This window comes from Schistocerca nitens, chromosome 4, assembly GCF_023898315.1.
Source record: "Schistocerca nitens isolate TAMUIC-IGC-003100 chromosome 4, iqSchNite1.1, whole genome shotgun sequence".
Classification (NCBI taxonomy): Eukaryota; Metazoa; Arthropoda; class Insecta; order Orthoptera; family Acrididae; genus Schistocerca; species Schistocerca nitens.
The window spans coordinates 570,880,110-570,904,456 of record NC_064617.1 but is presented as its reverse complement, the minus strand read 5'-3'; the positions used below and the strand labels follow the sequence as shown (position 1 = coordinate 570,904,456).

Sequence of the window (24,347 nt, the reverse complement as noted above, 5' to 3'; positions counted from 1 at the left end):
TACTTCAGAATGCGGCATCCGGGTTCTCCCACGATGTGTGGATAAGGTCCAAGTAACTAACGTGTGACGCAAATGGCTGATTTATTGACGCACACACAGACAGCACCGTCACTGACGCGAGGTACAATGTTCCAGACCACTAACATGAATTTCTCTTTATAAGATAAACATCCGATACAAAAGTTTATCGTGCCGCAGGCACTGTCAGATATACGTAACAGAAAACGACGAATAGATTTTATGTATAGGAGAAGGAAATATTTCTGTAACTCTGGCCTGGCAAATTATTCGTGGTATATTCGGTACACAGTGCACGACAACAGAAAGAAATATATCCTGATGGAGTAATGGCACGCTGTAGCTCCCGATATCCATAATAATCTCAAAGTAGGACTTTGAATATTTCCTCCAGCTTCTCAAGAGGTACAGATGTCAAGTCAGACACCTTTAAGCCGTAATACTCGTATTTCCAAACTTATTTAATTTGGCTACCAGTTTCCGCGATTTACTACACTACCCTCAGAGCTCTGACTGGCGTGTAGGAAGATTACACCTCTTTTCTGGTTAAAATAGGGGCGAGCATTCAAATACCTGTACCTGTAGATTTCTGCTTGCTATAGCGGTCACTTCAACCATCAACGGAGTCGGCAGTTGATGGTCGAAGTGAACGCCGTAGCAAGCAGAAATCTACAGATACCAGTATATGATGCTTGCCACTGTTTTGACCAGAAAAGAGGTGGAGTCTTCCTACACGCCAGTAAGAGGTCTGAAGATGCTGTAGTAAATCGCAGAAACTCGTACCAAATAAAATACGTTTGGTAATTAGACGTCTGGAAGATGTTTGATTTGACATCGTGTAGCGAACAGCGAGTCCGGCAACCATATCTGAAAAAATTGATATAGAGAGTCTCAAGAGGTAGGTTTTTTCTTTTATTTTCTTTAAATTGTTTTCTGGCGTGTTATAGTGATAAACCGAAAGTGTTACATGAGGAAAGGTTTTGTAAATTTATTTCTTTGTGTTATCATGTAAAATTAGATGTAATGCAGTTGGAGGGGGAGGAGATTAGTGTTTAACGTCCCGTCGACAACGAGGTCATTAGAGACGGAGCGCAAGCTCGGGTGAGGGAAGGATGGGGAAGGAAATCGGCCGTGCCCTTTCAAAGGAACCATCCAGGAATTTGCCTGTAGCGATTTAGGGAAATCACGGAAAACCAAAATCAGGATGGCCGGAGAGGGGATTGAACCGTCGTCCTCCCGAATGCGAGTCCAGTGTGCTAACCACTGCGCCACCTCGCTCGGTGTAATGCAGTTGCCTTGAATATGCTCGTTAGTTTCATTTATTCTGATGCTATATGCTTTCCCATTTATTATCATGTCCTTCGAAATCAGTGTCTACAAATAGATCAGTATCTAGTTTGGCCAGAAACTATAAATAGATAGAATCAGAAACTCTGAAAGTGCTACTTGAACCAAGATGTGCGTGCGGAGTACAGACATATCGATAGGTCGACACAGAAAAGCACCAACAAAGAATGTGTGACGAGGGGACAAGAACTGAGTTGAGGTGTCTGTCACGCCACGCGTTTACCACTACACATTGCGTCTGTGGCCGGTGAAATATTTCAGTATCAGAACAGTGACACATACGTGATTTCGGGAAGTTCCGCGAATAAATAATTAGTAGCTTTTCGTGTGGCGTTGCTCATTATCCGGAACTGCAGTTTGACTCATTTGTGGGCTGAGCAAATACGTCCTCCTTTACCTTAGCATCTCTCATGTGAGTAAACGTTTCTCGAAGGCACTCGTAGGCTGCGCCCTCCCTATACAGAACCCTTACGAAAATCGTTATAAGACCGAGATAAATGTGGAGTGACGACAGCAGAATCTGTTAACTCTTATTCATTCTTCTTGCGTGATTCTAGGTTGCTGCCCTTTGGCCCTCCTGAAACAAATCTGTTCCACTCGCAAATGAAACACGAGTACTTTGTATATCCTAACTGCATATCTAGGAGGAGCGCTACAACCTTCCGATCAGCACAGATTTTCTCAGTGGATGGAACTGTCCCTTTCTGCAAGAATATTGACGGGTGCTGGCAGCATTTGGTCTTGAATAAACCCACAGAAATTGAGGGTTTTCATAGATGCTTCAAAGGTGAGTCTGACGTGTGTGCTACGCCATAATGGGAATGAGAAACCGCCATTACCGTTGTGCTTGTTCACAGATGGAAGGCACATACAATTCACTGGAGCATATTCTACGTTGTCTACAATAAACTACCTGTAAGTAGAAAATCTGTGCTGACCTGAAGATTGTGCTGCAGTCAATATGAAGTGCTAACATTCCGCTATTTCAACGGGAAACCCGAAAGTTCTGTTTTGGGTTTTGCTAATTTCAAGATCATAAGCAAGGTCATCGTGTTATTCCTGTGTAGAACTATGAATCTCGGACTCATTAGCTGTAAAAGCTTCATCTGCATCTCATCACATGATAAATGTTTATTTTTCCGTCAATAGTCCTCTGCACAGTGATTGAGGTATAGTCAGCTCAGAGCTATGGAGAACTGGCCGACATGCATCTAAATGTACATCTAAATTTATACTCCGCAAGCCGCCCAACGGTGTGTGGCGGAGGGCACTTCACGTGCCACTGTCATTAGCTCCCTTTCCTGTTCCAGTCGAGTATGGTTCGCGGGAAGAACGACTGCCGGAAATCCTCCGTGAGCGCTCGAATCTCTCTAATTTTGCATTCGTGATCACCTCGAGAGGTATAAGTAGGGGGAAGCAAGATATTCGATACCTCATCCAGAAACGCACCCTCTCGAAACCTGGCCAGCAAGCTACACCGCGATGCAGAGCGCCTCTAGCCGTCCGGGGTGGCTGAGCGGTTCTAGGCGCTACAGTCTGGAGCCGAGCGACCACTACGGTCGCAGGTTCGAAACCTGCCTCGCGCGTGGGTGTGTGTGATGTCCTTAGGTTAGTTAGGTTTAAGTTGTTCTAAGTTCTAGGGGACTGATGACCTCAGAAGTTAAGTCCCATAGTGCTCAGAGCCATTTGAACCAAGAGCGCCTCTCTTGCAGAGTCTGCCACTTGAGATTGCTAAACATCTCCGTAACGCTATCACGCTTACCAAATAACCCTGTGACGGAACGCGCCGCCCTTCCTTGGATCTTCTCTATCTCCTCCGTCAACCCGACCTGGTACGGATCCCACACTGATGAGCAATACTCAAGTATAGGCCGAACGAGTGTTTTGTATGCCACCTCCTTTGTTGATGAACTACATTTTCTAAGGACTCTCCCAATGAATCTCAACCTGGTACCCGTCTTACCAACAATTAATTTTATATGATCATTCCACTTCAAATGTTCCGTTCACATACTCCCAGATATTTTACAGAAGTAACTGCTACCATTGCTTGTTCCCCTATCATATAATCATAGAATAAAGGATCCTTCTTTCTATGTATTCGCAATACATTACATTTGTCTATGTTGATGGTAAGTTTGGATACACAATCCTCTTTTCCTTTGTCACTGTCCTGTCTTTTATTGACGGTGTTGCACAAAAATAACAGTCGCAGTATGATTCTTTATTTCTCACCAAACTGTGACCACTAAAAATCGAATAGCCGTTTTCTTCCCATTCAGTCACTACCTTAGAAACAGAGCACATATATTACAAGAAAAATAAGGAGCCTATCCTTTCTACCGGTCACCCGCCTTGCATCTAAGATACAGTTGATGACCTTTGCAGACAACAGTCGTGCGCTTCTCTTCTGCGTAGTAAATACGACCTCGAAAGAAATGTAACAGAAATGGTCACAAATGTTCACACAATAGCGTGGCACTTTATTGCAAAACTAATCACTGGCTAACTGCGATTGAGGCAAAACGGAAATGTAAAAGAAAATAGTTTTATTTGCATGATACGAGGGTTGAAACTTTAATATTGGCAACTAGTTATTTACAACTCGTACAAAAAAGGTACGTGTTTCAAAGTTTTACTGACCTCCAAAGTAGTCACCAGCTTTGTGTATAGCCCGTTGCCAGCGCTGTGGAAGTCGTAGGATACTCTTCGCAGTGCCAGTTGTGTTGACAGTTCGAGCGGCGCGGTCTATTGCCCGACGAATTTGTAGCAGTACTTAGGCGACTGCCTTGAAGTGTTTCCTTCATGTTAGTAATCGAGCTGAACTCACGAGGGCTTAAGTCTCTATGCTGTTCATTTTTGGAACACAACCTACGACCAGCTTAGAGACAGACGTGATTACACTTTCTGCAGGTCCTGACCATCATTTTGTAGGACAATGCTCATCAAGTACAGTGCCAGCTGTTACTGATTTGTTTGACGGGGTTGCTAAGTGCTATCCCACCTACTGCACTCCCCTGATTAAAGCCCTCGTGAGTTCAACTCGGTTTCTAAACTGAAGGGAACACTTCACGGCATTCGCTTCAGAACTGCTACAAATTCGTCGGGCAACAGACCGCGCCGCTAGAACTGTCAACACAACTGGAGTGCTAAGAGTATCCTACGACTTCCACAGCGCTGGCAACGGGTTATACACAAAGCAGATGACTACTTTGAAAGTCAGTAAATCTTTGAAACAAGTATCTGTTTTGTACTAGGTGTAAGCAAATAGTTGCCACTATTAAAGTTCCACCCCTCATATAAAAGAACATCAAGGTTTCCTTATAAAACAATCCAAACATGATGTCTCAGAAACTACAACCAATTAGTGATTTTCATTGGTATTTTTAAAATCAGCATACCGGGTTTAGTAACTAGTCGTTACTTTCATTTAGGAACCAAATCCAGTGTTGACCGGTGTTATTTGCAGTAATACGTATATTGTCAGAATTTATTCGATTTGCAAAAATTGTTATAACTATGAACAGAATTAATTGAATGAACGAAACTATTAGCCTCAATGTTAATGAAAATAAGTTACGGTAGGAATCAACTACGATCGTTTACAGTTACGTAAGATCTATGAGAAAGAAAAGTCACTGTTATTTTTGTAAAATGATTTTTTACGTTACTGGTTAGGAAATATAGTCGGTGGCATTTCTTAGCCAATGCTTGTTCAAAGACGGTCTCCACTTTGTTATTGCTGTCGGGTAGTTGTCGATGTCTGAATCATTAGCTCATGATCCTTGCCGGCCGCGGTGGTCTAGCGGTTCTAGGCGCGCAGTCCGGAACCGTGCGACTGCTACGGTCGCAGGTTCGAATCCTGCCTTGGGCGTGGATGTGTGTGATGTCCTTAGGTTAGTTAGGTTTAATTAGTTCTAAGTTCTAGGCGACTGATGACCTCAGAAGTTAAGTCGCATAGGGCTCAGAGCCATTTGAACCATTTTGAACCATGATCCTTGAACGTGCAATCCTGTGAGTGTTGTTGCGTTGCTGATCTTGATCGCGGGCTACTGTCGCGAATGTAACAGCAACGCTTTATTTTTGAAGAGTTAGTACCAGTTTGCGTGTCTGCATACGACTACGAATATAAGTAACAATTCTTTCCACTAAAGCTACATGCAACCCGAATCCGTAATATTTGTTAGTCGTTATAGCCACGGTTTTCAGATTTATAATTTACTATTCGATCACGGGTCGGCACATTTCACAGTTATCTGCCAACACTAGGAACGTATATTACGTGTTTTGTACCTTGAAGTAACAGTTTGAATTTTACACCAAGCAATCCGTGCCGTGGACAGTTACGAGGGCAGTTCAATAAGTAATGCAACACATTATTTTTTTCTGAAACTGGGGTTGTTTTATTCAGCATTGAAAAACACCAGGTTATTCCCCAATCCTTTAGCTACACAACACTATTTTTCAACGTAATCTCCATCCAATGCTACGGCCTTACGCCACCTTGAAATGAGGGCCTGTATGCCTGCACGGTACCATTCCACTGGTCGATGTCGGAGCCAACGTCGTACTGCATCAATAACTTCTTCATCATCCGCGTAGTGCGTCCCACGGATTGCGTCCTTCATTGGGCCAAACATATGGAAATCCGACGGTGCGAGATCGGGGCTGTAGGGTGCATGAGGAAGAACAGTCCACTGAAGTTTTGTGAGCTCCTCTCGGGTGCGAAGACTTGTGTGAGGTCTTGCGTTGTCATGAAGAAGGAGAAGTTCGTTCTGATTTTTGTGCCTACGAACACGCTGAAGTCGTTTCTTCAATTTCTGAAAAGTAGCACAATACACTTCAGAGTTGATCGTTTGACCATGGGGAAGGACATCGAACAGAATAACCCCTTCAGCGTCCCAGAAGACTGTAACCATGACTTTACCGGCTGAGGGTATGGCTTTAAACGTTTTCTTGGTAGGGGAGTGGGTGTGGCGCCACTCCATTGATTGCCGTTTTGTTTCAGGTTCGAAGTGATGAACCCATGTTTCATCGCCTGTAACAATCTTTGGCAAGAAATTGTCACCCTCAGCCACATGACGAGCAAACAATTCCGCACAGATGGTTCTCCTTTGCTCTTTATGGTGTTCGGTTAGACAACGAAGGACCCAGCGGGAACAAACCTTTGAATATCCCAACTGGTGAACAATTGTGACAGCACTACCAACAGAGATGTCAAGTTGAGCACTGAGTTGTTTGATGGTGATCCGTCGATCATCTCGAACGAGTGTGTTCGCACGCTCCGCCATTGCAGGAGTCACAGCTGTGCACGGCCGGCCCGCACGCGGGAGATCAGACAGTCTTGCTTGACCTTGCGGCGATGATGACACACGCTTTGCCCAACGACTCACCGTGCTTTTGTCCACTGACAGATCACCGTAGACATTCTGCAAGCGCCTATGAATATCTGAGATGCCCTGGTTTACCGCCAAAAGAAACTCGATCACTGCCCGTTGTTTGCAACGCACATCTGTCACAGACGCCATTTTAACAGCTCCGTACAGCGCTGCCACCTGTCGGAAGTCAATGAAACTATACGAGACGAAGCGGGAATGTTTGAAAATATTCCACAAGAAATTTCCGGTTTTTTCAACCAAAATTGGCCGAGAAAAAAAATGTGTTGCATTACTTATTGAACTGCCCTCGTATCTTCGTAGTGTCACGTAGGGGGCGATCAGCATACTGTACATTCAAAGATAAAGTTCTTTGTATCAGTATACGACAAGAAAATTAGTTAGCATTTGTTTTCAATTTCACAGTCCGCGGTACGCACTAAACAGCCAGTGCTGTCTATAACCGAAAACGGTGTATTTACGGCTTTCAGGCACCTTATCGGTTTGCAATTTAAAATTTTAATCTTAGTGAGTCAAACTGTAGTTCCGGATAATGAGCAACGCCACACGAAAAGCTACTAATTATTTATTCGCGGAACTTCCCGAAATCACGTATGTGTCACTGTTCTGATACTGAAATATTTCAGCGGCCACAGACGCAATGTGTAGTGGTAGACGCGTGGCGTGACAGACACCTCAACTCAGTTCTTGTCGCCTCGCCACACACTCTTTGTTGGTGCTTTCCTGTGTCGACCTATCGATATGTCTGTACACCGCACGCACATCTTGGTTCAAGTAGCACTTTCAGAGTTTCTGATTCTATCTATTTATAGTTTCTGGCCAAACTAGATACTGATCTATTTGTAGACACTGATTTCGAAGGACATGATAATAAATGGGAAAGCATATAGCATCAGAATAAATGAAACTAACGAGCATATTCAAGGCAACTGCATTACACCGAGCGAGGTGGCGCAGTGGTTAGCACACTGGACTCGCATTCGGGAGGACGACGGTTCAATCCCCTCTCCGGCCATCCTGATTTAGGTTTTCCGTGGTTTCCCTAAATCGCTACAGGCAAATTCCTGGATGGTTCCTTTGAAAGGGCACGGCCGATTACCTTCCCCATCCCTCACCCGAGCTTGCGCTCCGTCTCTAATGACCTCGTTGTCGACGGGACGTTAAACACTAATCTCCTCCCCCTCCAACTGCATTACATCTAATTTTACATGATAACACAAAGAAATAAATTTACAAAACCTTTCCTCATATGACACTTTCGTTTTATCAATATAACAAGCCAGAAAACAATTTAAAGATAATAAAAGAAAAAAAACCTACCTCTTGAGACTCTATATCAATTTTTTCAGATATGGTTGCGGGACTCGGCTGTTCGCAACAGGTTGTCAAATCAAACATCTTCCAGACGTCTAATTACCAAACGTATTTTATTTGGTTACGAGTTTCTGCGATTTACTACAGCATCTTCAGACCTCTTACTGGCGTGTAGGAAGACTCCACCTCTTTTCTGGTCAAAACAGTGGCCAGCATCATATATTGGTATCTGTAGATTTCTGCTTGCTACGGCGATCACTTCGACCATCAACTGCCGACTCCGTTGATGGTTGAAGTGACCGCTATAGCAAGCAGAAATCTACAGGTACAGGTATTTGAATGCTCGCCCCTATTTTAACCAGAAAAGAGGTGTAATCTTCCTACACGCCAGTCAGAGCTCTGAGGGTAGTGTAGTAAATCGCGGAAACTGGTAGCCAAATTAAATAAGTTTGGAAATATTACGGCTTAAAGGTGTCTGACTTGACATCTGTACCTCTTGAGAAGCTGGAGGAAATATTCAAAGTCCTACTTTGAGATTATTATGGATATCGGGAGCTACAGCGTGCCATTACTCCATCAGGATATATTTCTTTCTGTTGTCGTGCACTGTGTACCGAAATTACCACGAATAATTTGCCAGGCCAGAGTTACAGAAATATTTCCTTCTCCTATACATAAAATCTATTCGTTGTTTACTGTTACGTACATCTGACAGTGCCTGCGGCTCGATAAACCTTTATATCGGATGTTTATCTTATAAAGAGAAATTCATGTTAGTGGTCTGGAACATTGTACCTCGCGTCAGTGACGGTACTGCCTGTGTGTGCGTCAATAAATCAGCCATTTGCGTCACACGTTAGTTACTTGGACCTTATCCACACATCGCGGGAGAACCCGGATGCCGCATTCTGAAGTATTCGATAGGACAGAAGGAGAGTGATAAGCCTGCTCGCTATAAGTACGCTGAGGAGCCAGGGGCAATCAGAGCCGCGAGAGAGATGTCCAAGTCCGCCGCCGTCCTCTGCCTGCTGGTCGCTGCCTGCAGCGCCGCGCCCTCCACCAGGCACCGTAGGCTCACACCTGTCCTCGACGGCCGCATCGTGGGCGGTGAGCCGGTGGACATCTCGCAGTTCCCCTGGCAGGTCTCGCTGCAGGTTTACGAATCTCATCATTGCGGTGGCTCCATCATCAGCTCCACGTGGGTCCTGTCGGCAGCGCACTGCCTCAACCGTTTATACGCAAGCATGCTGTCCGTGCGAGTTGGTACCTCAACTCGCGGAAGCGGCGGATCCGTCTATGACGTTGCCACCATGATTGCACACGAATATCACTGGCCCACCACACAAGACTACGACTTTGCACTCCTTGAGCTTTCCGGATCAATCTCGTTTGAAAACAACGTCCAGGTAATTTCACAACAAGAGAATTACTCTTTTCGAAAGGACAGTGCGTCACAACACTGTATTTCACAACTATATACTTTGGCAAATTCAAATCCATCATCAAGTCTATATAAGGACTTATGCCTGCTTACTGATTCTGGATGTGAGAATATGTAATTAGAACTTGTTTTATGTATTGAATGGACAAGGGAAATATTGTCTTTGTACTAAATTACAGAAGACTGAGGGCAACTAAACTACAGAATATGGTAAGTACAGTACACTTAATACGCACATAATTCTCGTTTCTAATGCACAACCACGATTCGGCTTTCAACTGTTCATCAAAGTAAAATGCTAACTCATTTAACATACACTAAGGTGATGGGACAAAGATGCCGAAAAATGTTTTTGCATTGAAATTAACAGTTTTTTGCAAAGTTGGCGGACCGGTATTCCCGTAGTGTAGTCAGCAATTACGGCTACTGTCAGAGCTTTATAACTAAACGAAGGTTAATTCAAACATTTCTTTATTGAGGAATAATTACCCTTAATCTTCTCGGAAGTCCTACAAGCTTTGCTAAAGAGTTGTCACCGTTTGCAAACATCGTTGATATGGCAGATTTCATGTCGAACATGTATCATATCATTCTAGATTTTCTGGTAGAGAGCTCGATAGGATTAATCTTATTTTTATTTATTGTTGCTCTATCCTCGATTCTTAACGTATTTAATACTTTTAAAGAGAAATTTTATACGCCCAGTTGATCATAGAAATATGTTTGCCATTACATGGCATAACAGAGTAAGAATACTGCTGTTGATGCCTGACTATCTAAGACTGCCTGGTATGCGTAATATGTAACTGCTTAGCAGAATTACAGTCTGACCATGAGTATCCCAAACCTCTATCTGAGACTTCGTGGTTCACGCATCTAGAGGAGCTCTGGTCGGTAATCATTTGTAATGGATAGTTCGTGGATCGCAAATGAGATGACCAGCGAAGTGGAATGCCGTTCTGGAAATTGATAAAAGTGCAGGAATTCGTTTTGTGCCTGCTAAAAAGTCCATTTACATTTTCTGCTGCAGTTTCCTATTTTTCAGCATAGAATTATTATCAGACTTATGTGTTGTTAGCAAGTGGCGACATGCATGAATAATACTGAAATTGATTTACAAGGCTTGGTTCCAAAACACTGAAATGAGTTATCCACAGAAAAATTAAAAGGTATATTTGGGACAGAACAGTTTCTGTTCCGAAGAATGCAGAAAGTGAGATATACATCTAGCACAAGAAATAAGTTTAGAAATTTGTATGAAATAAGGAAAAGGCACATTCATAGCGTTGGTAGATTAGAGAAAACATTTAAAAATACTGACCTGAATACAATCTTTAATTTTCGAAGATAGCAGAGATAAAATACATGTATAGAAATAACCTCGGTTACTGCAGTCGAAGAGAGTGAAACGGAATTAGTTGTCAAGAAGTTCATAGAACAGAGATAAAGACTTTCAAGTTTACTGATGATGTAGTAACTCTGTAAGATACGGAAACGTTATTGAAAGCATCGTACAACGGAATGTATAGTGCCTTGAAAAGAATTTATAAGATGAAGATCAACAAAAGTCAAACGAGGGTAAAGGTACGTACTCATATTAAATGTGCTATTGCTGAGGGAACTAGACAAGCAAATTGGACAACGAAAGTAGTAGATGAGTTTGGCCATTTGGGCAGCAAAACAAAAGATAACGGCCGAACAGAAGACGGGATAAGATGCTATTATCACTAGAAGGAAAAGTTTTTATTAAAAGGATGGACTTGTTAACACTTTTTGCAGATTGAATTGAAGGAGCTGCAATGAAGACCACATCCACAATCGGCAACATATTAAAGGAACAGAATTTTTCAAAATTTCTACTGAAAGAGCTGTGTTGATTTACGAGTAATAGACGTGAATCACACATTTCGTCGAAAAGTTTACACTCTGAATGGTGTGGTTTAGAATAAATAAATAAATAAATGTGTTTTAAGAAACCAGCGCCGTCTAACAGCATTTCGGATGCTATGTACAAGGTTATACCATGGTTATATTCAAACAACAGACTCTACTCACCAATGCCAACCAATTTTATACCGATAGCGAAAAAAAAGGGACACATGGCAATAAAACATGCTAAGTCAATCTTATTTACTAGCATCTTTGGGTAAGAACATGGCTTCACAATCCACAATTCCGATCTAAAAGGGAAAAATTGTATAGTAATTGATAGCATCTATTGTTATCTTACCTTACCTGCAGTGTTCTACTAATATAATGATTATTTTCTGCAGGTGGTCAGCCTCGGCAACTCGGAGCTCGCTGCAGGCACAGCAGTGACCATTACGGGTTGGGGCGACCTCTCCTATGGGGGAAACCACACGGAACAGCTACTGGCGGTCACCACGCACATCGTTGAGCGGAGTGAGTGTAACGCGGCGTACGGCGGGAGGATCACGGAGCGCATGATCTGCGCCGGCGAAAAGGAGGGCGGCAAGGACTCGTGCCAGGGCGACAGCGGCGGACCCCTGGTGGTGGGATCCACACAGTATGGAGTTGTCTCTTGGGGCACAGGATGTGCATATCCCGGCTACCCAGGTGTCTACTCGAATGTGCCTGCCGTGCGCTCCTGGATAACCGAAATAACCGGCGTGTAGGTGACTGTGAGACTTGTGTGTGCCAAGATTGTATAGGACTTTACAGCGAGAGGATGTTTCATCGTACACACTCGTACAGAATTGTCGTCCATACCAGCGTGTCCTCCAGAATAGATTCTACTAGATATAATTTTTGTGCTACACATCTAACGTGAGAACGTCCTCAGAAATGTAAGACGTATTATGAAAACAAATTACGTAATGTTGGAGGACGTTGATTGTAAATCATTTTTTATAATGGAATTCACCATTTATGCGAAAGAGGAAAGAAGTTCGTTTTGTTTGAAATGTTGCTGTTTGAATATGTTAGTAAAAATTGGATTCAATCTCGAGAGTAACCCAAATAATGAAATTTATTTACCGTCCAATTCAATACTGGCACTTCATTCTCACTCAAATAGCAGCACCAGTTCGTCACGGTTGAAAACCCCCCATAATAATTTCCTAGTTATTATTTGGTCCAAATGAATTGCGTTACCCACATATGTACAAACGCTTGCACTGCTTGATTGTATGACAACATGTATGCACAAATACTTACCTGAGGAAAAACCACTGGCTGTACGAAACTAAACAGATCCTGGAAAAATGTAAACCAGACGGTAAAACATTTGTCAACCATGTATCATGTTAGATCAGTGCGATTACAACAGGTTTCAGACAATTAGACAATGAGGCCAAGTCACAGCGTTTGCTAGGACATCGCTCAGGCTGTGTCACAGCAGAATACAAGTCAATTTACTTGAACTGCAAAAAAAGCATTTGCTCTTTTACTATTAGAACAACGGCGCCCATCACCTAACGAAAAAGGAGCCTTCATAACATTACTTATTCCAAAAATGACCATGTTCGTACAAAAATGAATATTCAATTATAAATATATTTGATCGTCAACTATAGCAGGATTTGACCAAAAATTATTACAAGTGGAGGATATCTCATATGCTTGTAACGAAAGAATCGTGAGATCTTTAGAATGTATTCTTTTACTAACTACAAACATAGAATTTTATGCATCGAAAATTTATTGCATGTTACGGAACTTGGACTGAAACAATTTCTGGTATTCACCAAAACAGGTAAGCATGGACCCACAATAGTTCTGGACTACCATAGTATGAAAGCTGTTTTTTTTTTTCCTTTTTAATTTATTTGTCCTTCAGACCGGGTACTTTATTTAGCCATTTAATGTATATGAACTGCATGAACAGAATACATGAACGCGCGTTTGTTGATATAAGAGCCCAAGATGTCACAATGGTCACAATGATTTCTAAAATAACAACTACTCTGAAAGTAAGTGGGACAGTTTTAATTTTTTAACTCATACTATTCATGAAATTGTGTCACAAATAAGACATAAATATGAAATATTTACGTCATTTATACATACATATGTTTCACACTATTCCTGAGGAAATTAATATTTATGTTAAGATGTCGAATGCCTTCAGTAAATGAAAGAGAAGAGACCGGTTGAGGAAGGTGGTAGCCCATACTCAGCTATGTCTTCTGAAAGTCCAATCGTTCACTCAAATTTGAGACATAAAAACAGGAAATGGTTTACATCAGCTCCCGATTAAGGATCACAGTCACATTTTTGAGAACTTAAATGTTTCATCCAGTGCACATAGAAAGAGACAGAGGGTTGGTTGAAGCGCAGGCGAAAGATGGTCGAAATCGTTGAATGAGCATGTAATTCAACAGGAAATCTACATAAACGTGCAAAAGAAAGAGTAAAACTCAAAAACACTGCAATTACACATTTACGTATAGTAAGATAGGAAGAAAACATAAAATGAAAATTTTCAGCAATTGTGTACGATTACGATACAAAAATGGAAGCAATGACTGAAAAGAAAGTATTCGCAAACATACAATATTTTGCTACGAGAAAGCACTTCATAAATGAAATTAATTTCAGTTCCGCATTTTTGAGATTGCTGTAACCGTGGTTTAAAGTATCTCGAAAGTAAGTGAAATCGGTAACAAGTGAGAAGCCGTGAATGTAATTTCAACAAAAATTAATTGTATGTTTATTAAATAAGTCTTCTTGAATCAAATTTACGAAGGGAGACCTCCCTAATAGTTATAATCTGCGATGAAGAATACTTAGCAGTGGGAAATGGTTTTTCGTCTCTAACGTTACTAGCCGATAGACCAAAAGTACAATACTGATTAAGAAATGGCGCAGTTTTGTCTCCTTGAAAACGGTCTCTGGTATGGTGATGCTGTAGAAAGTTAATTATATACATTCTCCTCGTTGACTGTAGTATCTACAGTCACCGACGTAGGCCAGTCATGTTTCACACAGGAAAACACAACGTTTAACGACGCCATTGTGCTTATTAAACATTTCTCACCACCGTTCAGGTACCGTTAGCTATTAGTAAACGGTATGAATCAGGGTAGTAAATTTATGTGTGTAGTTTACAGCAAATGGTTAGTGTCAAAAACAGGTCTTGGAGTAATGATGTCATCCAGAGTGATATGACCTTCATTAAGGCACATTAAGGTTGTCTTTAGTACGAAAACGGCTACTCAGTGCTGCAACAAAATTTTTGTTTGCTTGCCCAGTAATATAATGTGTCTGACGCACAGAAAAGTAAAACTTGAAATAAATTGAAAAATGTTTTCTTTGACAAATTCTCTCTTCCGCAGAAGAAATTCTATATCGTAAAATGTACAAGGTCGTGGGTAGGAATTACTAACTCACACATGCAATTGCTTTAATCACTTTTAATAGATAAACATGTAGTTATATCTTCATAATGCTAGTAAAGGGTGTTGTGAATATAACATGACTCGTTCCACGTCATTACAATTTACCGTTCAAATTTTGAGGGTACTGCTGAGCCGTTGACATACCCCTGTGGACGTCAGCTGCAACGGATGACCTTACCCATAATCAGCTCCCTCCTATAGAATTAAGTTACAAGTTTCACTCTACGGATGAGTTATTGAATTTAATATACGAGGGCAGTTCAATAAGTAATGCAACACATTTTTTTTCTCGGCCAATTTTGGTTGAAAAAACCGGAAATTTCTTGTGGAATATTTTCAAACATTCCCGCTTCGTCTCGTATAGTTTCATTGACTTCCGACAGGTGGCAGCGCTGTACGGAGCTGTTAAAATGGCGTCTGTGACAGATGTGCGTTGCAAACAACGGGCAGTGATCGAGTTTCTTTTGGCGGTAAACCAGGGCATCTCAGATATTCATAGGCGCTTGCAGAATGTCTACGGTGATCTGTCAGTGGACAAAAGCACGGTGAGTCGTTGGGCAAAGCGTGTGTCATCATCGCCGCAAGGTCAAGCAAGACTGTCTGATCTCCCGCGTGCGGGCCGGCCGTGCACAGCTGTGACTCCTGCAATGGCGGAGCGTGCGAACACACTCGTTCGAGATGATCGACGGATCACCATCAAACAACTCAGTGCTCAACTTGACATCTCTGTTGGTAGTGCTGTCACAATTGTTCACCAGTTGGGATATTCAAAGGTTTGTTCCCGCTGGGTCCTTCGTTGTCTAACCGAACACCATAAAGAGCAAAGGAGAACCATCTGTGCGGAATTGTTTGCTCGTCATGTGGCTGAGGGTGACAATTTCTTGTCAAAGATTGTTACAGGCGATGAAACATGGGTTCATCACTTCGAACCTGAAACAAAACGGCAATCAATGGAGTGGCGCCACACCCACTCCCCTACCAAGAAAACGTTTAAAGCCATACCCTCAGCCGGTAAAGTCATGGTTACAGTCTTCTGGGACGCTGAAGGGGTTATTCTGTTCGATGTCCTTCCCCATGGTCAAACGATCAACTCTGAAGTGTATTGTGCTACTTTTCAGAAATTGAAGAAACGACTTCAGCGTGTTCGTAGGCACAAAAATCAGAACGAACTTCTCCTTCTTCATGACAACGCAAGACCTCACACAAGTCTTCGCACCCGAGAGGAGCTCACAAAACTTCAGTGGACTGTTCTTCCTCATGCACCCTACAGCCCCGATCTCGCACCGTCGGATTTCCATATGTTTGGCCCAATGAAGGACGCAATCCGTGGGACGCACTACGCGGATGATGAAGAAGTTATTGATGCAGTACGACGTTGGCTCCGACATCGACCAGTGGAATGGTACCGTGCAGGCATACAGGCCCTCATTTCAAGGTGGCGTAAGGCCGTAGCATTGGATGGAGATTACGTTGAAAAATAGTGTTGTGTAGCTAAAAGATTGGGGAATAACCTGGTGTATTTCAATGCTGAATAAAACAACCCTGTTTCAGAAAAAAAGTGTTGCATTACTTATTGAACTGCCCTCGTATTAAACAGGTGTGTCGCTAGAATACGAGAAACGTGGGTACGGTAACACGTAGAATCATCAGATTGGGAGGAGTTTCATCAAAGTACGGGATGCAATAAAGACTTTTATAAAACCCTGTCTATCACAATTGGCTATCTACTTTATGTTAATCACAAGTACACAAGGAAAGCTCATTGAGTATTAATACTTGTTTACAACGGAATTATAGCGACAGCATCTTGAAAACGCTCTGGTAATAAGATCGAGGTAAATACGTTCAAAACATTATTTCGGGGTAGATCTAGTTCGAGAACGTCGCGCGGTGGTTGACGAATGTTCAGTCACAGAGGAAAGAATGAACTACAGAAAGATTCATGTATTCACGTCCTATCTTGATTGAGCACATGTTAAGCTCAAGATTACTAATGACAGCACATGAATTAGAAACGCAAGAATCATAACGGCAATTTGGATAATCCGGGTGCGTCCTGTCAAGTGGTTTAAGAACACTGTAGTCATTTGAAATACTTAATGACACCTATGCGTGCAAGTGGCGGCTGAGGCGAGTGAGAAATCTGTCGCCAGAAATCGGTCTGCCGTGATGAACAGAACCATCTGTATGCAACAGTTTTGATTTTCTAAAATTCACGTTAGATTCATAAACACAACTTCCATAAGTTTATCGTGTTATGCAGACAACCTAACATGCAACACAGTTATTGTGGACATCACAACAGTATTACTCTAGATTTATACCACCTTTCTACACTGAACCGTCATTAAACATGTTACCCCACAAGCTGTACTCGCTGGCATTAGGTAATCCTTCCTCCTTCGATTATTTCTCCCTTTGCGCTTCCTTCAAGGAAACAGATGAACTTTTTCATTACAGTCTGCTCTTCTTCTTGGTCTCTCGTCATACATTCGTCGTAACTCATCTCTTCCTCAGTTTTGTTCAGCAGCACATTGACCAGCCTCCACACATTAAAATGCCCAACGCAGAACTGTTATCTCCAAATATATTGCATTTTCTAGAATGAAATTTTCACTCTACAGCGGAGTGTGCGCTGATATGAAACTTCCTGCAAGATTTAAACTGTGTGCCGGACCGAGACTCGAACTCGGGTCCTTTGCCTTTAGAGGGCAAGTGCTCTGCCAACTGAGTTACCCAAGCATGACTCACGCCCCGTCCTTATAGCTTTACTTCTGCCAGTACCTCGTCTCCTACCTTCCAAATTTTGCAGAAGCTGTCCTGCGAACCTTGCAGAACTATCACTCCTGAAAGAAAGGATATTGCGGAGACATGGCTTAGCCACAGCCTGGGGGATGTTTCTAGAATGAAATTTTCACTCTACAGCTGAGTGTGCGCTGATATGAAACTTCCTGGCAGATTAAAACTATGTGACGGGCCGAGACTCGAACTCTGCCAGGAAGTTTCATATCAGCGCTCACTCCGCTGTAGAGTGAAAATTTCATTCTAGAAACATCCCCCAGGCTGTGGCTAAGCCTTGTCTCCGCAATATCCTTTCTTTCAGGAGTGCTAGTTCTGCAAGGTTCGCAGGAGAGCTTCTGTAAAGTTTGGAAGGTAGGAGACGAGGTACTGGCAGAAGTAAAGCTGTGAGGACGGGGCGTGAGTCGTGCTTGGGTAGCTCAGTTGGCAGAACACTTGCCCGCGAAAGGCAAAGGACCCGAGTTCGAGTCTCGGTCCGGCACACAGTTTTAATCTGCCAGAAAGTTTCATATTGCATCCTTGCTGTTCCTGCTCTCTGTTCTCAGATTCACTGATCCAGATGTCCTCCCAGTCTACGTCACCCTGACATTAATTCCTCGTTCTCTGCTTTCAGCGATCGAATCTGGATCTGCCACAGAATCATATGTTCGAACAACCACCATTCTCTTGCTCTTCCTGACTGGCCTCCTCGCCACTCACACGGCTCCTCTGTTCCATTTCGCTTTCTGGTGATAGCTCTTCCAACGCATCGTCCATGACAAGACGTAGTACATCAAACCTTCCTTCTTCAGGCTCTTCTCCACTATCCCTGAATTTTAATTTAAGTTCTTCATCGGTTATACACACCATAGTAAATATTTTCTGTAAGAGGAAAGTAATTCAGTAGTAGTTCAGAAATTTAAACCCCAATTTGTCATTTACTGATGAGTGATGTTACTGGTATCCGAAGTTCTTTCCCATCTGAGCACTTGGCGTTCGCTGAGCCACATACTTTCGGACATACATTTTGAACCGTGGCCATTTCTTAGCTCTGTCACACATTTCATTTCCTTCTTTATCCATCACGAACACCTGCCTTCCCATGTCCAGCACACATGGTTCTCTGGTACTGCCCATATTCACGTATTTAATCCGGTAGATAATACCATCTGGAATGTTGTAAAATTTCTTTACATTTTTAATGTTTTCCTCAATTTAGTTAAATTTACAAATAAGGCTCCTGCTAACTGTGAAAGATCTTACGGTGAAATCGTAGCATGAGCCACTAGTAAATTCTCTGATCATTTCCTTGTTCCTCATTTCACTGATTTCTCCCGGGTTTGGATTACTACCCCCACTATTTCTGATGCCTGCGTGTATTGGCTTTCTCTGGTCCCATTATTTCCTCGTTCATCTGTCCAGTTTTGTCGTCCCCATTGTCCACGTTGGTTCCGAGAGATCCATTTATTTCTGTATCTTTGAGGTGGATATCTCGCGCTCCAGTTCTGATTCTCTGATTCATGTCCTTCTGCTTGAAAGCGAAACGCTACAAAGCAGACTGTCTCCTCCGCTCCTGCCACATGAACGTATTCTAGCTCCTGAAGAAACTGCCGGTATGGTCTTACATCTAACATATTACAGATTGCTATCGTGATCCATCTTTGTAATCGTCAAACAACTCCTAATGAACTCCATTATTTCACAGAGTGCGTCTAGAAACTGGTTGCTGATAACCATCTCTTGGGAAAATTGAGTAACGGCTGTGATGGCTGAAAATTCGAGGTTAGCAGTCCTGCATCGAAAAAGGCTCTTTCTCAGCGTCTGGATTCGATGTGCTTCTTTCAGCTGAACCTTCATCTGCGGAGAATCAGATGGGAGAAATAACTGAAGGAGTTGAAAAGAAATAAGTCACCCAGTTTGGATGGAGTCCCAGTTTGACTTTCCAAAGAGCTCTCTTCAGCCCCTACCTAGCTCGCAAACTTCTCGCCCACCACAAAGTCAGCAGCGACTGGAATAAAGCGCAGGTGACATTTGTGTATAAGAAGGGGAAAGTAACGGACCCACAAAAATTAGACCAGTATGACTAATACTGGTTTGCAGCAAATGCTTGAAAATTTTCTGTTTAAATATAATATATTGAAAGAAGTGCACTTAATTCACCATCAAGTGCTTGTATATCATATTTCTAATCGCAGCATTCTGATATTCGGTAATATAATAATTCAGGCCCTGTTAATAACTTCTATGGGTTGCCTAAATTATTTGACGATGTTTACAGTTTGTCTCATACTCATCAGTGAGAGGAGCTTGGCGCTAGGAATTTTCTTTATTTATGGGCGATGGCAGGAGTCTTCCTAGTAACCATGATGGCTTCCCGTTTCCCATCCTTTTTCCGACCGCCAGGGTAGCACGCGGTGTCGTTTGAATGTTCAGTAGTGGCCAAAGTTTCTCCTGTTCTCAGCTCCCCAACCTGCCTTACCAACCTTGTAACTGAAATTTCTGCTCGATTTTAAAGTCGCGAGGTCGCCTCCCTGTGAGATTCCGGCCCTCTGATTGGCCAGTTCAGGTCCACGCCCGTTTTTCCCGGGTGGGCGCCAACCGCTCTCCGCGGGTGGATAGTGGACAAAGAGACAGTGAGCATTTCTAGTGTGACCGTGCCTGAGACCGAACGTGCTGCTTCCAGAAGATTAAGTTTCGGTAAGCATCAACGCCGACGTGCACTGTAGTTTAGCGCCCTGCGGCCCAAAGGGAACCTTATAGATCATTTTACTGATGTGTCTTCCTTAAATTACGGTTTACGCAATTTTCCGGGTTATAAGGCTGTACAGGTTTTCCATGTACAGTTGGGCATAATGTGCGCGAGTGTGGGTTAGTCGCAGTAGTGTGCAGGGAGGAGACCCCCCCCCCCCCAAGAGGGATCATTGCCGACAAAATTTTATTAAATAGAATTTTCCATGCATAATGTTCGGCCGTAGCAGGCTTGGGCATACTGTGGTGGAAGGTGCTGGCCGGAAGACCATGGTCGGCACATTCCTGCCACGTGCTCCTCTGTCAGACTCAAGTCCCACGGGTTGGTTGCGCTGACGGGGGTACGCTACTAGCAAAGCGCGTTGGCGGGATCAATCCTCCAATCAGAGACTAATCGTGTGATCACGTGGGGACGCGGCCGGGAGCGGCGAGGGCGGCTTGGAAACAGCTCCGCGCTCTCTTAGCTTCTGACCTCGGCCCCGAGTAGTCGCTCCTCTAGCCTCTGCCTCTCTAATGAGCAGACGGCAACCCCTTAAACTGGGTCCATTACACTTCAATTAATTTTCATTTTACAACGCCCTCCACTCCTGACATCTATCCAGACGAACAAATGGTGTCAAAAGTGGGATGCGACCCACCTTACGGTTGTAAAATCAACTTATCAGTTGAGTATGAGTACTACAAAGGGGCCGAGTCTGAGCAAGTAAAGGAAACTAGACCGAACGTGGCGAGGCTGCAGCGCGCCATGCGCGTGCCAGCCGGTCGCCAGCGTTGCAGAACGTGCGTGGCCGCGCACTAGCGCGCCACAAGCGTGACGCAGTTCGCCGCCGGACGCGAGCCGAGGAGGGTCCGCGATGCAGTCACGTTCGCCGACGCCGCCACCGCCGCCGTCCGTCCGTAGCTGCCACGGCTCACCGCCTGCGCCAGGGTCCGGGGTGCGGCCCTCGCGCCGCCCCGCCGTCGTAGCTGTCCGTGCTGTCGCCCGCCGCCTGCTGCGCCCGCGCGTTATCAACGTGCCTGCCGCCGCTCGTCGACACCGCCGCCGTCCGTCGTCTGCACGCCACCAAATAATGTAAGTCGCTAGCGACGCTACGGTGGTGTAGATGCCCACACTATTGTAACATGCCGACCACTAGGCAGCAATCGGAGGCAGGAGCAGCCGGAGAGGATGAAGATCCCCTCTTGGCGCTGCAGTCCCAATTACAACAATTAATTCTAACTAACGCGGAGCTTAAGCAACAGATAGATGATCTTAAAATGGCTTCTCCACAATCTAATGTTGCTAAGCAAGTGCTAGTGGAAGAACAGCCGAAGCAGGTGACTCCACCACTCACTAGTGCAGAATCACCTGTGGCAGTAGCCACCTCTACTTTGGTGCAGAGCTTTCCAGCAGTAACGTTTATTCCGGCGTTCGCTGAAAAGCCGCACGAGGATATTCAAACGCTTGTCCAGAATATCCAGGACATCGGAAAGCTTTGCGGTTGGCCAGATGAATTTCTCTTAAACGTGATGAAAATGAAACTCACCGGCGAAGCGCGGAACTACGTGCAGTCAGTCGAGAGCTTGAAAAATGTCCCTACCTTCCAGTCCCTTGCAACAGGGTTGATTGAAAGGTATACAGACAAACGTGGTACTAGTTACTATCGCGACTTGCTTTCCACCCTTAAGCAAAAAACGGGTGAAGATTAAGAAGCATTCGCGGACAGGATTAGAAGAGTCGCATGCCACACGTACGCACTAAGTGCCAGTTCTTCTCGTAACGAGGTTCTGTTGGAAGAATCAGAATGTCGTGCGATAGACGTGTTTATTCGTGGCATAAACCCTCAAATAGGGGGCGAAATCAACGTAGCTTCCCCCCGCACCTTACACGAAGCCGTGCGATTAGCACTCTTGAGAGAGGAGGCGAGCCGATTTATGGCCGTCTCCGTGCGGCAAAGCGAGCCCCGACGTGTCTTTTCGAACGATACTAAGTGTGGGCGCTGTAATAGACAAGGACATGTGGCAGAGCAATGTCGCGTGCCATATTGTCATCAGTGCAGAAACATGGGCCACCAAAGCGTGCATTGTCCAAATAGTAGGCCACAACCGCCTGCAAATTCCAGGCGAAATGCAAACCAACCACAGAATTCGGGAAACGGCCGCGGGGCAGGAAGTGCCACCCCTCCCGGCCCCCGTTAAAAATAGTGCCTCCCCTAGCTTATAAGGGAATCACACAGGTGGCAAGCGTGGTTGTCGATGGTGTTAGAGGCCGCAAACCAATACGCATGCTAATTGACACAGGTGCACAAATCAGCTTGGCATTTTTATCGAAGAGAGATAAAAGAACATTGCAACCGCCGCGGTACCATATCAGTGGTATTGGTCCCGGCATAGTGAAACCTGATGGCAGCTGTTGCGTTGAGTTTATGTTGGACTCCACAGACTATGCTTTTACGATGGAGGTTGTACGGAACAGGCGCACGGATTACGACATCATCCTGGGAAGTGACTTTCTGCGTCATTTCAAGGGGGTTATTGACTATAGGTTAAATACCGTCTAATTCGGCGACAACGTGCACCGTTTTGGACGTGACCGCACGTTGCGGGCGAGCGGAGCTGGGAAAAAAGGATCCGTTTCCCAAGTTTCGGAGTCTCCCGTAACGATGCTAAAAGCCGATAATCCCGTGGAGATACCAGAAGGCACAGGAAAGATCCTTTGGGTGCCTGTCGGGATACGTGAATCCGAAGAGGTTCATTTCTTGGTAGATCCACTCTGCCAGAATGAAACTCTTGACCAGATGCAGGTCCACGTAAAACGTAGCCTGCGCAAAGCGCAGCAAGTACAGAAAGAAAATTGCGTACCCGTGTGTTTAGACAATTTTAGTCACAAGCAAGCTTTAATACCGCGTGGTACAGTATTAGCCAGCTTACAGGTTATCACAGAAGATGAGCTGCCAATGAGTACCCCTTCTCTGAAAAAGGAAAAGACTGCTGCCGCCTCTCAACACCTTTTGACAATCACGTCACAGCTGACAGATAAGTTTAAAGCTAAGCTTAGTCACCTCCCATTGCATGAACAAAAGCTAATAAATGAAGTATTGAATGAATATTCATGGTTGTTTGAAGACAGGAAATATTTACCAGCGACAGATCTAATCCAACATGAGATTCCAACCGGAAATGCTAGGCCAATAGCTCAAAAAGGGTACCGAATTCCCTACCATCTTCAGTCAGTGGTAGAGGAAACTATACAACAGCAACTAGAAGCAGGAATAATACAACCCTCTTCTAGTGCGTGGTCTAGCCCAACTGTAATCGTTCCAAAGAAATTTATAGACGGAGAAAAATCCTATCGCCTCTGTGTAGACATGCGAGCAGTAAACAAAGTTACTACTCCAGATCATTATCCATTACCCCGGATCGATGGAACACTCGATCGTCTGGGCAATTGCCGATACATCACAACATTGGACATGCGCAGTGGTATCATCAAATTCCAATTGCTCCTCAAGATCGAGCTAAGACAGCTTTTGTAGTTCCTGGTGGCTTATATGAATTCTTAAGGATGCCTTTCGGGCTTCGCAACGCACCAGCAACCTTTCAGCGATTTGCAGATCTGCTATAACGTGGGTTGAAACCTACTATGTGCCTTGTGTATCTTGATGATATAATTATATTTTCAAAATCCATTGCTGAACATGCTGAACATCTACGCAGTGTACTGTTGCGTTTGCAAAATGCTAATTTAAGCTTAAAATTAGAAAAATGTTCTTTTGCTAAATCACAAGTGCAGTATTTAGGTCATGTCATCAGTTCTAGCGGAGTCAAGCCAGATCCACGATTAACTGAAGCAGTAGACACTTTTCCTATTTTAACAAATTTAAAGGAATTACAATCCTTCCTTGACCTTGCAAATTATTACCGCCGTTTGGTTAAAGACTATGCTACTATTACCAAATCACTTAC

General features: G+C 43.8%; 1 protein-coding gene across 1 annotated transcript in view; it reads left to right on the top strand.

Moving 5' to 3' along the window:
• Positions 1-2,141: 2,141 nt before the first annotated feature.
• LOC126252439 (transmembrane protease serine 9-like) overlaps positions 2,142-24,347 on the top strand; it is an 83,350-nt gene continuing 61,144 nt past the window's right edge. Inside the window, exons 1-5 of the mRNA XM_049953332.1 lie at positions 2,142-2,152; positions 2,322-2,428; positions 3,503-3,540; positions 8,936-9,481; positions 11,790-12,093. Of these exons, the coding sequence (XP_049809289.1) occupies positions 2,142-2,152; positions 2,322-2,428; positions 3,503-3,540; positions 8,936-9,481; positions 11,790-12,093 (1,006 nt within the window). The remainder of the gene's footprint in view (positions 2,153-2,321; positions 2,429-3,502; positions 3,541-8,935; positions 9,482-11,789; positions 12,094-24,347) is intronic.